The 24,507-nt window shown below is 39.9% G+C and overlaps 1 protein-coding gene across 5 annotated transcripts in view; it reads right to left on the reverse strand.

Annotated features, from left to right (window-relative positions):
- Positions 1 to 23,495, reverse strand: part of LOC120718101 (synaptotagmin-2) — a 30,681-nt gene extending 7,186 nt beyond the window's left edge. Inside the window, exons 1-5 of one of the 5 annotated variants that reach the window (XM_040006470.1) lie at positions 23,316 to 23,495; positions 23,151 to 23,173; positions 4,974 to 5,202; positions 4,696 to 4,856; positions 2,569 to 2,700 (exon numbers count right to left, since the gene is read on the reverse strand). In XM_040006470.1, the coding sequence (XP_039862404.1) occupies positions 2,569 to 2,700; positions 4,696 to 4,856; positions 4,974 to 5,178 (498 nt within the window). In that variant the 5' untranslated portion in view covers positions 5,179 to 5,202; positions 23,151 to 23,173; positions 23,316 to 23,495. Of the gene's footprint in view, positions 1 to 2,568; positions 2,701 to 4,695; positions 4,857 to 4,973; positions 5,203 to 10,151; positions 10,279 to 23,150 lie in introns of those variants that run through there. The other 4 variants (XM_040006455.1, XM_040006448.1, XM_040006472.1 and 1 more) reach the window with 4 other exon arrangements.
- Between the last annotated feature and the right edge of the window lie 1,012 nt (positions 23,496 to 24,507).

Raw genomic sequence — 24,507 nt, forward strand, 5'->3', positions numbered from 1 at the left:
TGAACCCGAGCGGTGCTTTGTTATTGGACTTCTGTGCTAATCACAGTTTGGCCATAACGAACACCCTGTTCGAACATAAGAGTGTTCATAAGTGCACGTGGCACCAGGATGCTCTAGGCCGTAGGTCGATGATCGATTTTGTAATCGTATCACCAGACCTGCGACCATATGTTCTGGACACTCGGGTAAAGAGAGGGGCTGAGCTGTCAACTGATCACCACCTGGTGGTGAGTTGGATCAGGTGGCGGGGGAGGACGCTGGACAGACCTGGTGCACCTAAACGCGTAGTGAGGGTGTGCTGGGAACGTCTAGCAGAGGCCCCAGTCCGCGAGATCTTCAACGCACACCTCCGGCAGAGCTTCAACAGCATTCCGAGGGAGACTGGGGACATTGAGTCCGAATGGACCATGTTCAGCGTCTCCATTGCCGAAGCTGCTGCATTGAGCTGCGGCCGCAAGGTGGTTGGTGCCTGCCGTGGTGGTAATCCCCGAACCAAATGGTGGACACCAGAGGTGAAGGGAGCCACCAGGCTGAAGAAGGAGGCCTATCGGGCTTGGTTAGCCTGTGGGACTCCGGAGGCAGCCGACAGGTATCGACAGGCCAAGCGGAATGCGGCTCGGGCAGTGGCTGAAGCAAAAACTCGGGTGTGGGAGGAGTTCGGAGAGGCCATGGAAAAAGACTTTCGGACTGCCTCGAAGAGATTCTGGCAAACCGTCAGGCGTCTCAGGAGGGGAAAGCGGTGCTCTACCTGCGCTGTGTATAGTGCTGGCGGAGCGCTGTTGACGTCGACTGAGAAAAATTGTCGGGCGGTGGAAGGAATACTTCGAGGACCTCCTTAATCCCACTGACACGTCTTCCGAGGAGGAAGCAGAGTCTGGGGATGAGGGGTATGACCCGCCAATTTCCGGGGGCGAGGTCACTGAGGCAGTTAAACAACTCCTTGGTGGCAGAGCCCCTGGTGTTGATGAGGTCCGCCCCGAGTTCCTGAAGGCGCTGGACGTTGTAGGGCTGTCTTGGTTGACACGTCTCTGCAATGTTGCGTGGAGATCAGGGGCAGTGCCTGTGGACTGGCAGACCGGGGTGGTGGTCCCCATCTTTAAGAAGGGGGACCGGAGGGTGTGTTCCAACTACAGGGGGATCACACTCCTCAGCCTCCCTGGGAAAGTCTATGCCAGGGTGCTGGAGAGGAGAGTTCGTCCGCTAGTCGAACCTCGGATACAGGAGGAACAATGCGGTTTTCGTCCTGGTCGCGGAACACTGGACCAGCTCTTTATCCTCTCCAGGATACTTGAGGGTGCATGGGAGTTTGCCCAACCAGTCTACATGTGTTTTGTGGACCTGGAGAAGGCATTCGACCGTGTCCCTCGGGGTGTCCTGTGGGAGGTGTTGCGGGAGTATGGGGTGTCTGGCCCATTGCTACGGGCCATTCAATCCCTATACAACCGTTGTAAGAGCTTGGTTCGCATTGCCGGCAATAAGTCGGACTCGTTCCCGGTGGGTGATGGGCTCCGCCAGGGCTGCCCTTTGTCTCCGGTTCTGTTCATAATTTTTATGGACAGGATTTCTAGGCACAGCCAAGTGGCGGAGGGCTTTCGCTTTGGTGGCCTCAGAATCTCATCTCTGATTTTTGCGGATGATGTGGTTCTGTTGGCTTCATCGGGTGAGGGCCTCCAGCTCGCACTGGAGCGGTTCGCAGCCGAGTGTGACGCAGCGGGAATGAGGATCAGCACCTCCAAATCTGAGGCCATGGTTCTCAGCCGGAAAAGGGTGGAGTGCCCACTCCGGGTCGGGGATGAGTTCCTGCCCCAAGTGGAGGAGTTCAAGTATCTCGGGGTCTTGTTCGCGAGTGATGGGAGAAGGGAGCCGGAGATCGACAGACGGATTGGGGCTGCGGCTGCAGTAATGCGGACGCTGCACCGGTCAGTCGTGGTGAAGAGGGAGCTGAGTGTAAAAGCGAAGCTCTCAATTTACCGGTCGATCTACGTCCCTACCCTCACCTATGGCCACGAGCTGTGGGTAGTGACCGAAAGAACGAGATCGCGGATACAAGCGGCGGAAATGAGCTTCCTCCGAAGGGTGGCTGGCCTCTCCCTTAGAGATAGGGTGAGAAGTTCGGCCATCCGGGAGGGGCTCAGAGTAGAGCAGCTGCTGCTCCACATCGAAAGGAGCCAGCTGAGGTGGTTCGGGCATCTGGCAAGGATGCCCCCTGGGCGCCTCCTGGGCGAGGTGTTCCAGGCATGTCCCACCGGGAGGAGGCCCCGGGGCAGACCCAGGACACGCTGGAGAGATTATATCTCTCGGCTGGCCTGGGAACGCCTTGGTATTCCCCCGGACAAGCTGGAGGAGGTGGCTGGGGAGAGGGAGGTCTGGACCTCTTTGCTTAGGCTGCTACCCCCGCGACCCGACCTCGGATAAGCGGATGAAGATGGATGGATGGATGTCTTTAAACACTAAAACATTTCAAATGGGTAATTTAAATATAGCAGAAAACATGAAAAACTCCCTCCAAAATTGTTAATTATTTCTAGAGCTTTTTTTTGTAGTTCACAAAATGTGATAACCACAGACCTTTGTATTCTCAAAGTCATAATCTATAGAGTATTGCAGCTTCCCCAGTTTCTCCTGCTCTTTCTCCTCTTCCTCTTTCTCTTCCTCTGTCAGTCCAGTCTCTCCCTCATCATCATCGTCATCCTGATGTTTCTGCAGTGTAAAGGTAACAAAACAAAAAGCTATGTTAAAGGTAAGAGTACAAAAAGTCAGGATACAGGGTTCCCCATAACAGCCAGCATGCCACAGACACTGGAGCTCCAGGAGTTTTTATGTGGGAGATACATGTTTTGGTTACTGCTTACCTGCACAGCACCTGATGATAAAAACCAGGAATTTATCATTTACAAGGACATAGCTGCCTGTAATCGGTATCCCTACTTTTTTTTAAGAAACTGTAGAAATGATTGTCTCAGTGTTTGTGGATCAGTGGGCAAGTCCTTAAATCTGACATGCTTCAGCAGTACAGTGACAGCCAGAATCAGTGGAGGCATTGCATGCTAGTTCCACTAAGAAGGGTAATAAATGCCACGTCCTAATAGTGAAACTGAAAATAAGAATAATTTCTTGTTGTTAAAGGCATTAGATCTTAACAAATGAGCGAGGAGATATAGGTTTGGATAGACCCCTAAGGAACTAGCTTACAACAGCAGGAACAAATGCATATTAATCAATAAAAAATATGACATAATATTCAGGGCAAGGGGATGTATCTTATTTTATAGGATTTATTTTTAAGACTTCAAATTTGTTTACCTGCATCTCTTTAAATTAATGTGGCAAAATAAATGTTTCTCCTTTCACCTCACCATTATTACAAAACTAAATCAGGATTAAAGGGCACAGCCAGCTATTTGAATTTTGTTAGAGCCTTACTGCTTCAATATGATTTTTCTTATTAAGTAACTTAGCTGATCTTGACTTTGTAATCTTTTCTTTGGGTCATCCAGTGTCGTCACATCCTACCTCCTCCTTGAGTATTACCATAAAACGAAGAGATTTGCAAATATTTGGCTCACCATGCAGTTTTATCATCACCGTTTCCATGTCTCCCAAACAACCAGCCATGCCCTTTATCACATGCACAGATTAACAGTGTTAACAGTCTTGCATATCATATTTTAATCCAATACTTTCCATATTGGTGTGATTTACAGTAACATTGTCCCAAGAACAATGTGTTAGATGGTTAGACTCTCCTCTCTGGGGTTTATGGAGCACATCATAGCTTTCCATTGTTACATTCTCAAGCTATCATACCAAAAAACTACAAAATAATGGGGAGGAAATTAAAAAAAGAAAGAAAGAAAAAATAGCAAAGGAAGCTACAACTTTCATTCCATGAAACCCCCCTCCGCCCTGGGGGCCAGAGAGCATCGACATGAGCTATCCACCTACCGTAGAGCAGGAGTCCACCACAGTCAAGAAACACGAGGCACACACAAGACAGACACAAAGCGGAAAAGGAGGAGAGCAGAGAGAGGAAGAGATTCAACTCACAAGACACCAAACACACTTCAAAAAGAGAGGCAATCAACACCACCACCACCACAATCATGATGAGAAATGACACGCTTGTTTTAGGCTCAGGGCGATAATTTCACATTGTGGACACAAGCAGTTGATTGCTTTAATTAACTGTCAGTGGAGCACAGGGGCAGTCTATGTTAATATAAGCTGTTTAGCCCATCAAATTAAGAATTTATCCTTAACTTTATAGCACTTTGATTCACAACTTCCTGATCTTTCTGCAGGCCTCATCCTTTCATTCATTACCTTTTAATATGATAAGCTTTGTTTTGTAAGTTGACGAAACATTCTCTGCTCATTCTTTGCCACATTGCAATAAAGTGTGCCGTTTTTCACCATGGAGCACAATGGAGCACACGTTTAAACAACCACAACAACAACAACAACACAAATTGAGGGGAAGAGAGCTCTCCTTGTGTCCTCTACAGCCTGGGCTAAAAAAGCTGCTGGTAAAAGATCAGATTTAGTTAGCAACATTGTTAAAATCTGGGCAATAACTATCATAATAAATAATAACAACTTGAATAATAAATTATTGTTGACAAGAAGCGACAAAATTTCACCAATGCATCTTATAACCTTGACTCTTTAGCATGTAGGAAGCGCGAGGCATCATACCTCACCACCCTGCATGTTCTTCATGTTGAAGCCATCCTTTCCCTTCTTTCCTTTCTTGTTCTTCTTCTTCTTGCAGCAACATTTTTTGATTATGCAGAAACAGCAGGTGAGGATTAGCAATGCTGCCACTACAGCAATGGCAATCAAAGCCCATGGAGGCACTGTTGATTTCAAAATAAACGAGGAAAAGTTGAGTTTGAATGGAACTTTGGTGTTTGCCAAATGTTAATGTTTTGTAATGCTTGGAATGATGTAAAAAGCTCTGCAGCATTACTTACATGGGATTTTATCAATTTCATTCAAGAATTTGCTCTTGATCTCCTCAAACATGTCATTCTTGCTGATCTCTGTATTGTTCGAGCCAGAAGTTTCTGGTGCTGAGGTGGACATGGCAGCTGAGGTGGGAGCCATGGTCATGGTGGGGGCACTGGTGGGCTCGGCCGCTGCCATGGCCTGTGGCCGTCTGAACAAGTTGAACTTCATTGTCAAAGACTAGGCACAGCGTCCCTGAAACACAAAGAGATCGGATATGAAGCAACAAAAATTGCTTTAGTGGTATCATGGAAGATTTGTCAAAGAAAGTGAAAAATATTGAAAAACTATTGAAATATTGAAACTCATTATGACTCAGGAAGTCATAATGGAACATCAATCAAATTTAGCCATCTGCACCAACAACAGAGGCAAAAGATTGAAGTAACTTCTTAAGAGGGGTGGTAAATACATTAGGTTACCTATTCACTAGGGGTGCAACGATACACAAAATTCACGGTTTGGTTAGATCCTTTGGTGTCACGGTTTGATATTTTTTCAATACAAAAAAATGTTCATGCCTTTTTAATTTGTCATTTATTAAAATTATAAATATATATTTAAGTCAAAAGTAGTTTTTAAATTTAATGTTGCTGAAACAACAAAATAAAAAATAAAAAATCTATCTGATCGAGGAATCACTCATCTTTGGAAAAAAAGAGTTTATTACAGAGAAATGTCTCTTTCCAAAATAAAAGCTATACTATACGCTTCTTCTGGGCTATATTCTCAGCAGCATATTAAACATATCAGGTCCCCATAAGGAGAATCATGTGCTAACGCTGTCTAAATGACTCAGGTAAAGTTTGTAGCATGTGTGATTGTTGTTTTTGTCTGCTTCCACTTGTCTTTGCACTAGGATGATATCGGCGTAAATGTGCAATCATATTCGCTGTGTTTCCACTAGTGCTGTCAGCGTTAATCTTGTTAAAATGACATTAACGCCATAACTCGGCAAATCTCCGTTAACGAGTTACCGTGGATCGCCCCATGCGTGGGGCTGGACAGCGTCAACAAGCTAACTGCCCTAATGCACTAGTTCCCACCAATTGAGCATTGCGTGGCACATCCGACATACTGTTTTACTTTTGTCCAGGATGCGCTTACCATCAGGGTCATGCTTCACATGAAAACCAAGATAGTTCCAAACGTTAGATCTGAATGAGGGTGGGAGAGGTTCAATTTCGGGTAGCGTTGAGGCAGTTGCCATGTTGCAACGAGCTTAGCTTCTGTCTTGCTAGCTTGCCCTGCGCTCAGTGGATCTGCACTCGACAGTGCAGCCTAGGCGGGCGGAGTAGTCGAACACAGATCCACTGAGCGCTCAACACAGACAGCATCGTCAGAAGAAAAGTTGATAAAATAAATCAAAAATTTTGTATTGTTTGATACACATGCCTACCGAACCGAAAGCACTGTATCCAACGGTTCAATATCAATACGAGTATCGTTGCACCCCTACTGGTTAGTAATCTAAAACTCCAGAAAGCTGCTAAATTGATTTTATTCTGACTTGCCTCAGCTTTCCATTATAATTTTTAATTTTATGTTTGAGTGATGATGACCTTGAGAGCTGCAACTCAACTCTGTGAAAGATGGGGAGTATGAAAACAATGCTTCATCTGGGACTCATCACCCTCATCACACAAGTCACAGAAGTTGAAAGCCCTTGATGTTGCTGATGATATGAGAATTTAGTGTGTGTGTGAAACTGTGACCTGAGATGATTACACCTCCACCTTCAAACACAATGATCTTCCAGACCTAAAGGAGAGTCTAAAAAGTTATCCAAAATTAAAGCATACGTGAGTATCTGTACATGTACATGATGGCACAATTGTTAAATGATTTTATAGAATAATCAATACATAAACAGCATCATTTTGTCAGGTAAGTATAAAGAGAGACATTAAAGATGAATAATTAGTTTATCTTAATGACTTGAACCCAATGACTGCTTGAACCAGAAGAAAACAGCTGCTAACTCAAAATTAGCAAATGTCAGTTGCTTGTCAAACCGCACAGTATTGTTACTTAAAATATATATGATGAGTGAGCTTTAGAGGTCCTTAAGATAGACCTTATTATATGTGACAGAACCATATCTAAGCTTCTATTTTTCTGGAAAAATACCAGAAACACCTTCCCTGACATGACGAATCACGCTTCTCTGTCTGGCAACCCGATGGGTGAGTCTGGGTTTGATGGTTGGCAGGAGAACGATACTTGTCCAACTGCATTGTGTCAAGTATAAAGTTTGGTGGAAAGGGAATTATGGATGAAGAACTTTACTTGCCTGCACAGAGCCTTGATCTCAGCCCAATAAAATACCACTGAGATGAATTAGAGTTCACATTTCGAGCCAAGCCTTCTTGTCCAATATCAGTGTCTGATCTCACAAATACACTTCTGGAATAATGGGCAAAAATTCCCACAAAAATCAGACTCGTAAAACTTGTGTAAAGCCTTCTCAGAAGAGTTTAAGCTGTTCTAGCTGCAAATGTTGGGCCGCCATCACACAACCCTATGGATGAAGAATGTATGTCACTCAAGTTCAGTCATTTGAAGGTAAATGACTGAATAGTTTTGGTAATAGGGGTTTTCTTCTTCCAACCAACTAATCTGTATTTATTTTTATTATTTATAACCGACTAATCAATGATCAGACCAATAAATAGTTGAAGGTTCCACCTTAAGAGTTCAAATGTTTTAAGGTCAATCTTAAAATAGATTCTGAAATTTTATAGACTGATGTTTAACAGGTTAGAGGTAGCTGGAGATCTAAGCTGTGACTTTAAATAGCATAAGAAGGCAGTCATCTAAATCAGTTTCACTTCCCAACATACTCTAATAAAATGAGTGTCTTCTCAGAAGGGCCCTCTTTTAACAGATGACAACTCCAATTTAACTCTCAGCCCCAAGTGAGCATTATGTTATGTATTCTCTGTTTGCTCTTTGCATGACTGCTGGTGGCAGCAACAACACTAACATTTACTGCTGAGCACAAATGTCAATGCTCTGGTCTAATTGAAGCTTGCTGTTTGTCAAAGTGCTGCAGATCGCTAAATGAATTTGAAAACACCTGCTTTAGTTTTAATTAACTATGAATAACTGTATTATAGTGCTGGGACAGGATTGTTTCCTACTGCATTTAGTCATTTATTTGATTACTACGTATATCTCAGGAGCATAATGGTTTAAATTGTGTCAGTAAGACTACTTATTTACCACAGTGTGATATATTTCTAGGAGCTGCTGCTCTGACTGATATGTTTTTTTAAAACTAAATAATATGATTTTGATGCTGCCTTTACTCTTTCATGAGCCCCACAAACTCAGCATAGTGCTTAAGAATAACTGGCAGCTTGACATCCTTTTATTCGTTTTGTCACTCTGCTAATGTTTCCACGTTTATTTGTTTTTCACTCCAGGGTAAAGAATTCAAAGAAATAAAGCAATTTAAGAGAAAAGGTCATGGAATTAAGATGTGTTCAAGCAACTAAGGAAAATGTAACATGATTTACATATTTTTTTAAATTGCTAAGCACATTAGGTATAATGTTTTATATCCATGCTATGGATGTAAGACAAGTATAGAATTAGTACTGGCAACTAAGTTTGCTAGCGTTACACCTTTTTTTCAGTTGATCTACTGTGATCTGCACGAGTTTCTTACTATAAAAGATGTAATAACTAAAAAAAATGGTACTTTTTATTGTGTAAGCTTTAAAGTACGATACTATCAGCTTTTTATCAGCTGTTTGCTTGCTATTACACTGTTATTTTACAGTGTTTCTACTGTAATTATCATCAAACTTTTATTGCTGTAAAATGTACATACATGTCCTCCTCATATAACGTGAATCCAGTTTATTGTCTTTCTTGAACTATACGGTAGCTCCCCACAATTCTTTGCAACACCTGGTTAGAGAAATGCTTGCACAAAGAAGAGGTCTGGTCATCTGTGATTAATTGCTTCAGGAGTCTCAGCCATTGTGGCTCATTGCTAGCTGTTCTCAGCTATGCAAATAGTAGATGCACATACAGAACTATCATAGTCTAAAAACACTAAATAAATGCACAGTAGCTAGATGTTAATGTTTTTTTCTATAGATATCACCATTTACAGTATTCAACTGTATCCACAAAAGTCCCTCCAGTCATACAGAGATTTGCTACAGCGAGTTTATGTGTCATTATCAAAGGAAGTGGTCCGCAGCTAAGGATATCAGTACCTCAAAGTAAAAGTGAACTGTCAGAATATGGCAAACATAATGATGATAAAACCCAATCTTAATTGATTTGCAGCCCACAGATCGATAAGTATTGCATCTCAACATGTGCACTGTAGCACAGACTTTCTATTGCTGTAAGGTAGACTGTGCACTGTTCACATACAGTGGTGGTCTATGTGCTGTGGGCAAGCACATCATTGTTGCTAAGCAATACTGATAACGTCTATAGCTGAAGTGACCAACCAATCAAATAACCAGTTGGCTCAAGGCCAGTGTCAAGTCACTGCCCAAGTGGTGGGCATGACATGATACGAATGCAGACTGCTGCCACTGAGCTGAAATGTATAATGGTTATGAATAAAGTTTTTGCTCCAGCAAAGGTTCTTCAAAAACATTTTATTCATCGCCTCCCCATATCTTTCATTTGTCTCTAAACCCATCCTCACCCCTAAAATGAAGCACATCTGAGACTGCAATGTTAAAAAAAAATCCTAACATTAAGTCAGATATGATTTTCTCCACTACCCGAACTTCCCTAAGTTAATTCTGTCTCCTCTGAGAAGAGCAGTGATGAGAGAAGCGACTGAATGGAAATAGAATACCATATGCCCATACCTTCCCCTCTTATTTTAGCCTACCTTCTACCTCTGTGCCATTAGCACTCAGTCCTTATCTCCCTAGGATTTCGGCAGCTCACCACTGGCCGATATCACTCAGTCACAAAAAACAGGCTCTGACACATCCTCATTCATAAGTAGGATCAGGTCCGGAGAATACAGTGCAACCAAAGCAGTTTGGTTGGTATGGTTTACCCAGTTTAAAATGCAGAGAAGATTCCTCTAAGATAACTGTGGTCCAGTTGTGCACCTTAACTCATTTTTAATCTACAAAGATCTTCAAGACAAAACTCACCAGTCAAATGTGGTATTCCCCTCGTGGGGTGGCCCATCCAATCAATAAGTGTTTGGGTTACAGTTCCTCAGAGCTGTGGTAACATAGTCTGATCTCTCCCATAAGCAGAGACTGCAGTCTCCTCTCACTTCTCTCCACTGCAGCACTACACCCCTCCTCCTCCCCCTCCTCTTCCTCCTCCTCCTCTGTCCAATGCACACCATCGCCCCCATTTTCCACCCTCCCATCACATATTTCCCTACACCCTCTCTGTCTCTCTGTTCAATGTACTTATGTACGCAACCTCTTTACCTCTTTCTCTCCATCTTTCTCATTCCCCCAGCCTCATTTGTGATGCTGCTCACACAGCTGATTGCAGCATGCCACTCTACGGTCTAGTATTGGAGGGCAGTTGTAAAAGATCAATATGCACAGACTCTAGGGTGAGGTTCATGTTAATAAAGCCACAGCCTGCACAAGTTAGGAATAAAAAGCAAAAGTATGCACTAGGACAGCCGAAAAAGTCTTAAGGCGGTGCAGTTTTTTTATTTGCTTGTTGTTGTTTTATAAATCAGATCTACTCCATGCAATTAAATGGTTGCTAACAACTGATCTCAGAAGTATGATTTAACCGTCTGAATAAACCATCTCTGTTAAGTCATTCAGAGTGAACAATTGAAACAAAGAGTGATTCCTCCTATTTGTCCGGTGTTCACTGATCCCTCAGGAGACTTGTCAGTGATGATTAGAAGTGAGGAGATAACAAAAGTATCTTCTCGAGTTACAATACAAACAAAACATATCCCACTGTATTGAGCTAAAACTATTACATAATGAAACGTGCTGTTTGAGCCAGAGACCTACGCAGATGCAGAACTAAACATATGAGGTTTAAAAATTAAACTTTAGGTGCCTGTAGCCGACCTTGCGTGATAAATGTGTTTCAAATGTTCAACATCCCTAAAGCAGTTTGTACATGTTTGAACTCTTTGCAATTCTGGCATTTAACCTTTTTTTTTTTCTTGCTTTTGCCTGAAAACCTTTTTCTTTCAGTGCTCTCCTTGGGGAAATACCTTTCTAAAGGCTTAAGTTCAGCTGTCATCTGTTAGATGCCTGGCTTGATGTGGCTATTCTTGCAGTATGTCAGGTTGCATTGCATTTAGCTGCTTCTACCAGAGGAGGGCAGGAATCTCATATAAAACTGCTGCATCACAGAGCATATTCTTTTTTTTTTTCTTTCTGAGAACTGCAAAGTTATGCCCAGAGACATTTGTCTTCTCTGCTTTGCAGGGTCAGTTTTGATCTGCTAAATGCATTTAGCTATGGAAAAAAATGACACAGTGTTCCTCTTTTTAGATAGAATATTAAACTGTGGATAAGTCACCACGGTATTATGCTTGAATAGGCCTTAATGTTTTCTCCTGATTTTTTTTTTTGTGATTTTCTCGTAATATCAAAAGACTTATCCTTCAAAAGACTATTTTAACATTTTCGCTCTAGGAGTGAATTAAAAAATGCTGCATTCATCTTAAAAGCTTAATGCTTTAATTAGAAGTTAATGGATTGGTAGAGTGAAATGGCTGTGCAGTGGGGCCATGGGAGCAGAAATGATCTGGCTTTGAAGAAAATAAGCAGCTTGGGTGAGGTTAGGTGGGTTATATGGCCAATTCATGGATTTGTGTAAGATATTTTAAGATATAGGGCATTTAAGTTACTACTGCTTAAGTAGTGATGTCTGCACTTTTTAAGGTTTTTAAGTTAAGCCATTGTAATAAAGGAGATTGTAAATGAACAGACTGTTAGATGTTATACAATCTATTTTTTCTTCACGATAAAGTATATCTTATTTTATTATCTCATCTTTAATTATTTATTTAAGACACTCTTTTGCCTGGCCCTAGATTGCATGGGGCTCCTTCATGAAACTGATATGCCTGTTGTCCTTCTATTTTTTTCTTACTTGATTTCTGGTTGTTCCCTGGAGTGACCCGATATGGCCTGACACCTCGTGGCAGAGCAATTTAACGAAACCAGGAAAAATATGAGTAAGCTGTAAAAACCTCTTCTGAGAAGTCAGTGACTGTTTTGCTTTTTTATTCTTATGAAATTTATTTTTAATAAATTATTTATTTTTGATATTAGCAGCATATTAGCATTAGAGCTCCCATAGACATGAAGAAATAGAAATCGCAAGATGGCCGCAAAATAACCAAAACAAACAATGAAACAAAAACAAAATGCTCAATCAATAAGATAATACCAGTCAGATTAAAAGATCGTGGATGGATTTTTTTAAAGCTATATGTTAAAATAGGTGTTAAAGATTTATTAAAATTGTTACAGTATATTTTTCAGTTAGTGTGACTAGATTGTTGCAAAATTCTCACTCTGCCCTTAACCCCTCCCCAAAAAACTGTGCTTTTACAGTATGGTTTACGGAAATTCCCACTGCATTGTGGGATACTCAGCTTCTCCCTGGTTCTTGCATTCTTTTATGAGCACCTGTGAATGAATAAACTTTTCCCTCCCTCTCCATCCCTGCTCTCTAGTGGATGAGTCAGGCCTGAGCACTGTGCAACATTAGGAGGTCAATAAGAGCAACACAGCTACTATCAAAGCCTCACATAGTAAACATATGCAGAGGGCAGCTGCTGACAACGTGTTCCCCGTGCTGAGTTGTGCTGGGACATTTTTGTTGAGATGACTTATCTCCTCTGAGGCAGCAGAGACGATGTGGAAAAAACTGCACCTCTCCAGCTCCTGCAGGGAGTGCTGCAATGCAGGGGTGTAATGGAGAAATACGAAGCTAGAAGGCAGATTGTCCAATAGTCAGCTAGCAACTCTCTTCCTCCACTTCCTGCCTTGTTTCTTGTTTCCTAATTTCTTTCATCTTTTATGCCTGTCGTCGTGGCATTTTTCCTTCTAGCCATGTCTCTGTGTACCACTCATACACACATGCATACGTTGTATCCTGCTCCCTCTCTCCCTCTCTCTCTCTCTCTATCACTCACACACACACACACACTCATCATCTTCTGGCCAGTCATTACTGCAGCACAGGCAACAATAAACAGAAAAGACCATATGCTTGTAGTTGGCTCTGTATATCACTTGCAGTGTTTGGGTGTCTCAGAAGTAGCAGTTGGTCAGCATGGGGACAGTGTGTGTGTGTGTGCGCGTGTGTGCGCGTGTGCGTGTGTGTGTGTGTGTGCGTGTGTGTGCGCGTGTGTGCGTGTGCGTGTGTGTGCGCGTGTATGTGTACACTTTACACCGAGTAGCTGGAATGATGTCATTCATCTAAGTGAAAGATGGGCAAGCCTTGACAACTCCATCAATGTCAACATGAGCAAGTGAAAAAAGATGATGAAAACTGGGGCACTTTTATGAATTTGTTACAAAAAGTCACTTTATTAATAAAACAAAAGGGCTGCTGGGCAAAGTCTTAAAGCCAAATAATTAAGCAGGCCAGAAGCTAGACTTGAAACGGGAATGTTGCTATTAGGGTATGCACCATATATTTAGACTGTCAACACAACAGTCTAAATATGGGCGATCGTGGCTCAAGAGTTGGGAGTTCGTCTTGTAATCAGAAGGTTGCCGGTTCGAGCCCCGGCTTGGACAGTCTCAGTCGTTGTGTCCTTGGGCAAGACACTTCACCCGTTGCCTACTGGTGGTGGTCAGAGGGCCCGGTGGCGCCAGTGTCCGGCAGCCTCGCCTCTGTCAGTGCGCCCCAGGGTGGCTGTGGCTACAATGTAGCTTGCCATCACCAGTGTGTGAATGGGTGGATGACTGGATGTGTAAAGCGCTTTGGGGTCCTTAGGGACTAGTAAAGCGCTATATAAATACAGGTCATTTACCATTTACACAGCCGTCACAACTCGTACAGACCCTGTTTATGACAGACATTTTGACTTTGACATATTGCATGAGAACAAGACTAGGTCTAACAATAACTCATTTACATTTTAAGGTCCCCTTGATTCATTCATGCTGATTTTTCCTCTGCTTCACATATAGGCAGCAGGTCCTGCTAACACCATGTTCTAACAAGAATAATAAAAGTTTGAGATACACACACACACAGAGATGTGGAAAACCTGACTATAATGTGATAAAGATTAAGCCCTGTTTGTCCATGCCAATGCAGAAGTGAGAATAGATTAGGAAGTGTAAGAGAAAATGAGTGGACTGTGAGTCTCTAGACTTTACTTACTGATTTTCTTACATATGGCAATGCAGGTCATGATAATCAAGCAAAGATGGCACAGAGTATATCAGTGTGTATTCCATCACTCCAGTGAAATCACTTGAGCTGATTTTACAAAGTTTGCAGATAGAGAGAACAAGTAGAAGACCGTCTGCAAAATACTTTAACATGTTTTCCCCTTTTTGGCTTGAACGTTCAAGTCATAGTATTTATTTGCAGTCAATAGATTGCAAACACAATTTGCTGGAAAGCAGCCATCATAAACATTATAAATTACACCTGTGCTTCATATACATATTTGACATTTGTGGAGGATCTAAGTACTTGGCATTTTCTAGCAGTACGATAAAATGTGGCCCAAACAAAGGCAGATCCACACGTTTCTTGTGGATTTGGGGACACTGACAATGGAGGACTGAAAACAACACAAAGACTGTACCAATTTCTAGAATGGCTGTGTTTTGTTTTTATCTATGTACAAAGTTATCAGAACAGCACATTTTCACAGCAGGCATTTTCAGTTCTCATAACTATTAAGATTAATAATAACCACTTTCTTCAAATGTTCAAACTGTGATAGTGAAATTTTCATGATAAAGTGAGTGTACACTTTAACAGGACACAGAAACTGATATAGCTGAGAAAAATTCAGCCATGACTCATTTTATTATTTTTATTTTATTTTATTATGATTTCTTTTCTATTGGGGCTTTTAAAAATGTCTTTGGAGTCTTTCTGGTCACCCACTGGACAACAACTTTTTCAGCAGTGATTAATAAATGTCCACTTGTTTATTTTTGCTCTAATGAAAGAAATGTCGGCACAGTAAACTCAGCATGGGAGCAATTAAACCAAACAATGTTGGATATGTGTGGTATAAAGGTGCTGAATGAGAGGACAGCTAATTGATCTCTGGGAAAAATGTGTGTGTCCTTTGAATTCTTCCCAAAGTGCACGGCAATATGTCTGTGAAGGTTCTCAGTCATCCAGGTCATCGTAGTCTAAGGAGCTTGGAAAAAGAAAAGCGTCTGGACTTCTTTAAGTTTAAAGTTTAACCTCCTAGGACCTGGCATCCACATATGTGGACATCACATTTTGGGATGTCTGGACCAAAACACTTATTTTTTCCTCTACAAGGGCCTGATATACGCTTACAAGGGCATTATACTGCCACTGTTCTATCAAAATTTAAAATGAATGTCCTCATATGTGGATCTAATTTTTCTCAGAAACAAAAATTCGGTTAAAAAAAAAAAAAAATCTGGCAATTCTTTGTTTTTAAATTCATCAGGTCGCAATCAACCAAAATAGCAAAGAAAAATTAAAAATGCATGCCATGAAAGAGTCTTAGGAGGTTAAAGAAGTCCAGACACTTTTCTTTTTCTACGCTCCTTAGACTACAATGACCTGGATGACTGAGAACCTTCACAGATATACGTGTCCTTTGAATGATTAAACAGCAACAGCCAAACAAAATCAAACTTCAAGTTTGGCTGTCCGGAATAAATAGAAGGCACATTTTATAATGCAGTATATTACCATCCACTTACTAGTGGAAAATAATTCTATTCACATGGGCAAAGCTAACAGAAGCTATTAACCACAAAGCATCTTTCCACTAAATTTCCCCTGTGTGCATCCATGTATATTAGCTTACAGGCAAACTACTGCAACTATCACGCCCACAGACTATTTCTCTGTGATGGGAAGTTATTGGGGGATAAAAGAAAAATGATAGACAAAAAAATGATTGCAGATCTTCAGTTGGGAGGGGCAATTTGTAAAGCCTTGTTATGGAAGTTTGTCTGTTAAACATTTAAGTAATATACTTTTTTTTTTTTTTAGTTCTTTTGAGTTCCTTTCTTTTGTTTTGATGGTGTCCACTGTGAGTAGATAATGCATTATGATTGAAATTCTGACTGATAATACTTTTACAGACACTAATATGGTTAGGTCAGTAAAGGTGTCAATAAACCCACTATCTCCATTTTTTTCATAGAAAAATAAAGACATGTTTTACCTGAACTTTAAGCATATATTGAACTGTAAATATGAATAAAATAAAATAAAATAAAATAAAAAAACAACTCTGTGACAATATAAAAGGGGTCACTGAAAAGCCTTTTCACATTTCACAGACTTTGAAAATTATCACCAGAGTCTGCAGCATTTCTTTTCTTAACTTTCTGCAACTTTTTCTCTTCTTTCACCACTTTTACAGCATTGTTACAGCTGCAACAGGAAGCTGTTTTCAGTTCAAAAGTAAGAATATAAATAAATAATGGAAAAACTGGTGGTGACAAATGCTACGTGGCAAATGATAAGGAATGCCCCAGTAAAGATCCAAATTAAATGATCTAAATTTAACATCTCTCCATTATACCCAGTGGGGGACAATAAATAGAAGACTTAAAGTACAGAGTATTGCTGTATCTACACTTAATGTCCTAGTTATAATGAAATGTAATCATTTGTAAGTTTAAGCCATTTAAAGAAAATATAGATTATTTTCTTTAAAGAAGTTAGAAAACAAGGAAGCTACATGATACAGATTGCAGAGTAGAGTTTAATGGGTTTCAGGACCATATTTCAACTCAGTTGATAGGTTTATATAGAAGTTAGTTTTTATATATCAGATAAGTCAGATGGATAGTATTTCTACTGTTATAGTTATTTTTGTCTTTGATGATATTCTGGAAATTTTATAAAGCTCATAGCAGCAAGTTTTGCACTCAGTTGCTTGTTTGTATGTTTTTTCATTCAAAAAATAGTCTCACACCTAAAAGTGACAACATCCCAACACTCTTCTTTGTGCAAGCCAATATAAAACTGGTATTAATCAAGTATAGTACAAATATTGACAAAGTGGTCATAATCTGTAGCCTTGCTGGCCATATTCTCTGGTCTGTGTTTTAGATCCTTTTCAACACATCTGTCTTTATCTGCTTTTTTTGGGAATTTTAAGTCAGGTACAGCTAACAACATAGTACCAGATCACAGCTGAGCCGCCCTCCAGCTGGTCCAGTGTGAAACCAACCATAGAGGGCCTGCGTGTAATCTTGTGGAGAAATTAAAATCATAGTTGAATGTTTTCTGTTGGTGTGGTCGCCCTTATGTAAACTTTTCACTGTGTTAAAGAAAACGATGAAGGAGACTGTTACAGAAAAAGTTTGTATTAGCATCTACATTGTAAACATTTTCTAAACTCAACTGGGTCATTTTGGTGTCTTTAACTGGAACAAATATTGAGTGGAAACAGAAAGTCAAAAATAAAAGTCCATGGACATGGTTGAATACAAGACAGGACTCGTGTGTTTTAGATGGAAGTCCGGCCCATCTAAGACTGGATCTGTAAGTTCTCATTGCTTAAGTGCCATGAATGCACAAAAATTCAGTGTGTACATAAGGAAAACTGAGACCATCATCACAACTAACAAGCACACAATCTCTAGCTCCAATTGTTTGAGATTTAAGATTGTTTAAGCTGGATCAAATGCTGCACTTTACGCTAGTACATATAGGCTGTGAGTAGAAGGGAGGAGGGGCGCGCCATTTAGAGACTAAGAAGGAAGAAAAAGAGAGAGAATACACCACACCACCACCAGTGAAGGATGAGTTGTCCAAATGCATAGATCTGGGACAACAAGACAAATCAGTGCTGAGTAAAGAGAAGCCAGGAGGAGCACTAGTTCAGTAAGCAGCTAATTATATGATCCATCTGACTTCTCTACATTTCCTCTAGCCTCAAAACCATTTTACATCAGATTTCATTGTAGACTCTCGCTAATTAAACAAAGAGCAATAATTTCCCCACTTATTCTTCCTCAAAAACATACATAACAGAGCTTCCATTTTTGCAGGATGATATTTACAGGATATATAAGTCTGCTAAAATCTAAAAGATCTGAATATCTTTAAAGACCATCATATATCAATCTTAACATCCCCCATTTTCTGCTCCACCAAATTTCCAGATCTGTCAAGGGTTTGATGCTGAGAGAGGATAAGACAAACTGGCATCATTAAAAAAAATTCTCATCAGCAAATCCTCACAAACAGGTCTGCACTCTGCCTCAATATGTGAAAAGACATGAGGATCATTTTTATTCTTCTGTTTTTTCGCATGATCAGATATTTAGTGTAATAGATATAGTAGAGGTAATGCTCCAGCAATGCTCCAGACTTTTGCATCTGGCCAGTGTAAGACTGAATGACCAGCAGACCATAGTAAATGCAGTAAAAATAATAAATATCTTGTTTGACAAAAGGATGCCCTGCTGTGAGCTACTTTTTTGCATTCCTTGCAGTATTCTACATTGTTACTGCATCGATTGGCTTAGCTTGATTTGAGCGCCTAAACTGACCACAAGAAGCTGATGTATTCTTGACCGTGTTGCCAGCGGACTGAAAGTTCAAGTAAAAGAAGTCAGATTCAGTATTGGCGCTGTGTATTGACACACAGAACAGATCCTTACAGACCAGTCATTCGCCTATTATCCCTGAGCAGTTATCTGTTAAACTGATGGAATTCAACTGGAAATATACTGCAGCACCAGCAAAGACACTGATTCAGCAGCTTTCACAGCAAAACTACAGCAATATCTGGAAAACATTCCTCTTAACTTAAATGCTGTGAAAATGCTGCCTATCAACATGAAAAAAAATCATCAAAGGTCATGCTGTGACATGGCACTCTTTATATTCACTGTACCAGTAAATGGTCCATGTGCACTCTACACATACACACACACAAAAGTCGCTATCTGTAAATGAAAAACATCATTCTGAGTGTGCTTCATGTACACTGATGCACCTGACAGGCTGTGAATGAGGATATAGGTTGACAGGAGGGGGATTATAGACTGCAGAACAGCCTCCCATTTCATGAACCATCAAGCAGCAGAAGTGCCCCAGGCATGCAAACCTGGAAATGTAATGTGGAAACTCAGAGTATCAGGAGCTGACTACAAACAACTGTCTATAATCAGGAATACAACATTAGTGATATTCTGGTTTAGGTAATTTCACTTTTACTCAGTCATTAGGTTGCTATGGCATGCAGCGAAATATGGTTTGTTTGGTTTATTTGGTTATAGACCAGTAGGGTCATTCGAATAAAAAAAAAAATTAATTAAAAAACGTGCAAATTTAAAACCATATTATTTTAATATTTTAATATATTTAATTAAGGATATTTTAATTCCCCTACAACCTCCCACTGTATGATAATTATAATTCCATGTGGAGTTGTGTCTTTTAAAGAGTCCTCTGAATTAAGAGATAAGGCAGAAATATAGAAGCATGTTTTAAGATCCCACAACCTTTCTCTAATGGAGCTCCAGTTAGGATACAGCAAAATTAAGATCATGTTAAACTATTCTAAAAAAGAAAAAATTCTGTTCCAGTTATATTCAGACAGGCAATATTTTTTTTTAATGCTGCAGCTTTTTAATTATTTTTTTTCTTTCATGTTCTTTATTATTAGCATAATAAAAACATTTAAAAATGAATAAAGCATGAAGCAATTTTTAAAACCATTTACCAACCTATAGAAAATTTCTATTTTGTTTGGACAATTAACGCTACTCCTTAACTGAGTCTGGTTGATAAGTTTCCATTGGTGCAGACCTGCTCTTGGAGTGCTTCATATCACACTTTAATTTGAGGCTATTTGGCCTGAAAAGCACTTAATGTGGTGGAGGAAGAGTGTGTACGGGTAAGAGTGGAAATGGGCCAATAAAAGTATGTTAACAGCAGCTGGGAACTTAATGCTAACATCAGCATACTGACATGAAAAAGTCATGGCATTACTTTTAGCCATCATATATTTATTTATTGCAAATCACTTAGTCTACGAACTGCAAAGACAAAATTTATCAGAAATGTTCATAATTACATGGTTAGCATCCCATTTGCTATCAGCATTAAAAAGTGAGACAAGGCCTCAAATAGAAACCATCAGTAGGATAGTTGCGTTCTAATATTTGGTGGATTTGTAGTAATTAGTCACAAAGTAAATTTTGGACAGTGTAGATCTTTTCCTCATGATGGTGCCAACTTGAATGCCATAGTAATCCAATAACTGAGGACAAACATTTCATACTAATCTGCAAAGTTGGAGCCCATGTGATACTCTGGGAAAAATTAAAACAATAACCAACATTGTTGTGATACATGTTATTGGGAACAACAAATGCCAGTGGGCTACCTCATTTTGTGTGAAATTATGATAAATTCTGTAAGACTGATTTGATATTCAAACAAAAAAAAGATCAAAACACTGTCACTAGGAAATCACACTGAACACTTAACCATTTAATAGATACGTTACGTCCATCAAATTACAGCTGGACACCCCCCCAGTGAAATGCCATACTGATTTCATCACAACACACCAAGTCCTTGTGTGTCCTCTTTGTATGCAGCTTCTTTGCTACTTCAGCAACAAAAACTGTGCAGTGCAAAACAATACACACTGATGTTATCCTCTTCTTCTCATAGTCCAAAGATTCTTTAGACATTTTAGAAATGACTCAACTGATGTAGTTGAACCATTTTTTAATGTGTCGTACAACTTTGGAGTCTTGTTGTTAATCTCAAAATCTGTCACTCTTTTTTGATTAGTCACCATAGCAACTTCATCTGGACCATCTTAAAAGTCCTACAGATGAGATGTATAAAATATATGAGAAAGCAAACAAATCAATATTTAGTCATTTGTGTTTATTTAAAAGAAGAAGAAGAAGAACTCTAGACTCTGTTAGGCCACAGTACTGATATATATGCATCCATGATATATGAAGATAGAGCTTCTAACTGGCATAGCTGATATTTGATAACTGGTAAATGAAATCATTGACCATCTTCCAGTTTTTATAGTTTATGATAAGAACTGTACAATTAATAAACTGAACAGAAAAAATAACAATGCAGGTGTGTAAGAGACAAATGTCTAAATGCTTTTAAAACAATGGAATGACAGAGCTGGGTGGAAATAAGATGAGAATAGAAAAAAAATGACATGTGATGTCAGTGGTGCATATAAATGTAATGTCCATGGATAACAAAGGGTCTACAAAATACATCTTAAAAGCATCATGCAATTTGAATAAAACTAAAATAATGTTATTATGATTATGAAAGCAGAAATATGCATGTGCAGATTTAAATCAATGGAGTTGATATTGAAAGAGTAAATTAAAAACAGACTTCTTGGGATAATAAAAGTTACAAGATTTCGTTTTCCAGGTTTATTCAGATTTTGCAATCAGCATTGATGTGTGGCTGTAAAGTCATAAAGTTGCCAAAACTATATGCGATTATATTTTTTATTTTACATGGTGTATAAATTCTGTGTAATCAGAAATATATTTAGTGTTGTTATTGAGGTTTCATTAAGGAAACTGGATAAAAAGCAATGCATATTTTATTGAGAATGCTTAGGATTAAACAAGAGTACATGTCTTCCACTGCTTTTAAGATATGTACAGTTAATCAGCAAATGTTAATGTGATATTTTGCTTGATTTTGTTTCATGCAGCTTTCGGTATACTGTTTACATGTTTTAAAAAAAAATCACCAAACAAAAAACCAAAAAACAAGATGTTACTCTGTTAAGCATCTATTGCAGCACAAAATGCGCCATATGTATGCAGCTGCTAACATATTGCACCTGCACATGCACTGATTCATCTCTGCTAATGCATAAAGAAAATCCTCATTTGGCACACACTCTGAGGAGTGTTCCTGTCATGTACTCATAATATCCCTGGGGAGTAAAGAGACTACAGCATCACCTGACCTGTTCACACCTTTGCATCATAATCAGCCCAGGAACAAACGATGCAAAAGAGAGTATTCCCCCTCTTCTGCAGCAAAACGTGAGTCACTTTTAATTGATTAGAAACTAAAAAAGAAAACAGAAAAAACAGATATTGGAGATGAGACATGAAGAATGTGCCTCCTAACTCAGTATCCATCAGAGGCTGTAATGCAGAGAGCTTTACCTTCAATCACCTTCAGCCAAGCAAATCTAATCTTTTTTAAAGAAAAGGCTGCAATGGAGTACTTAAATTCACCAATCTAAGTACTAATAAGATGACTCAGATTCATTTGAAACACTGAGCTCTGCAGACTCTATGTGGGCCCTTCACTCTTGCTGGCTCAGCAAATTTGACTTTGCACACACTCCCAGTGTATTTTTACTGTATAACATTAAACTGAGTACCATCATCCCTATAGAGCATTCGCACACTAAAACAAACCAATAATATAACAGAAACAAAAACAAAACAGTGAGAAAATGAAAAAAAATGAAACAAATGAAAATCTGTTACATATAACAATTTAATGTTTGCGCACTAAAAATCAATCATCGCTCACTGTTAATCAGTTTATAATCATCTTTGTCATAATCAGCCAATGAAAGTCAATTAATATTTGTTTAACAGTGAAATAAAATTCAGTTCTCAAGTTCTATCTCACTCATACGTGCTTTGTTTATTATGTAACATTATACTGCAGCGCTACATGATGCTACGCACCAGTCATTAAGGGACTTACTGGCATGCTTTAAAAGTTCCACTATAGCAGATTCTCTAATACGAGACCCTGCATTAAAAGGAGAAGTGCTAAGACTGTCTGCTCTAATTACCCCTGAGCCATTTATTCTCTCTTTTTCTCTGTGCAGGGCTTTTTTTTTCTACATTCATCCAGGATGTGTGTAATGAGGCTAGGTGCCTCTGTGACAACTTGCCACACAGCAAAAGAACCAGTAACAGAATGCTTGGACATAGAGGGAAAATGCAGCTTACCTTGCAGAGAGATGTGCTTCCTCCTAACCAAGGAGAGCGGAAAACAGGGTCAGATATGTTCTTAAAGAGATGAGAGAAGTCTTAATAGTCTGCCCTTTGACTCATCCCACCCTTGAAATACATTGCAAAAAAAGAAAAAAAAGTAGTAGCAGGTCCCAGTGTCACCTGGGGGAGGTTTCTGTCCTAGAAGACACACATAAACGAGACTCAGTTTGTTGCTAATGCGTGCTCAGATCGGGCAGGGAGGAGAGGATACACTCATTAACATTGTTCTAACACAGTGAAATAAGCACAAGCATCAGAGCCGGTGCAGGTCCACTGCTGTATTTCCCGGCACTGCGTGCTCATTGGCTAAGGAGCAACTCAATAAAACCTCTCCTCGTCATCAGTTGGATAGGGAGGGGTCTAGATTTTCTTTGGCACACTAATAGCTGTGCTCCTCCTCTTTTCTTCCTCACTCTATCACTTTTTCCCTCAGTACAAGCAGACAGGGACTGCTGAGCTTTGAGAATTAGACGCAGGAGGAAAACCAGAAAGGGGGGGACAAAGAGAGGAGCAGGAGGGAGTATAAAAACAGGGGGATCGATGAGTGATGAAAAGAAGGGTGAACGTGGAAACCAGCAGTCTGCAGTGCCTCTCAAAACAGAGCTCGATTTAAGGTGTTGTACCTCCCTGCTGCAGGAACTGTATGGGGACCTGAGTGCAGTGAGGTGTGAGCGGAGAGGATAGAGGAAAAGGGGGAGGAGGTGAAAGGGAGAGAGAGGATGGGAGAGGGGGAGTGACTTGGGCTGTTTTTGCTGCAGTATAGAGGCGAGCAGAACACAGATGGGAAGTTTGTTGTTTTTTTCTGAAGCAGTTAATGTGAAGCAGAAATGGCAAAGTAGTTCACCCACTCTACAGAAGCACCCAACATGTAACTGGTAAATAATTTAGAAAGTAGGATGAGACACATAACTGTGTCATTCACATGGGAGATAGTATTCAACAACAAAAAGTGCAAAGGTCAGTGAGTCAAGGTGATATATGTAGAGCTTTAATGCAGCAGGATGCCAGCAGAGAAATGTCTAGTTTGGTTTGACAGCATATTACTGTATACTTGTCTACTGGCCATCTCTTTAAGGTTTTGTGATATACCATACGCTTTAAAACGGCTGTTTTTTTGTTTTTGTTTTCTTTTTTTTTACTTTTCACATATCTATTTAGTATCTTGGTTTTAAAATAATGAAACTGACTAAATGAAATCTCATTCTGCCATCTTAATTTGAAATATGGTAGCTGGACAGCCTTCCTCTGCAGTTTCCTCCAGAAAAATCCACGTACTGTGTGGTCGGGGAGAAGCATAAAAATACACAATTTC

The sequence above is a fragment of the Simochromis diagramma genome, unplaced genomic scaffold, assembly GCF_900408965.1.
Source record: "Simochromis diagramma unplaced genomic scaffold, fSimDia1.1 OVJJ01000320.1, whole genome shotgun sequence".
In the NCBI taxonomy this organism is placed as follows: domain Eukaryota; kingdom Metazoa; phylum Chordata; class Actinopteri; order Cichliformes; family Cichlidae; genus Simochromis; species Simochromis diagramma.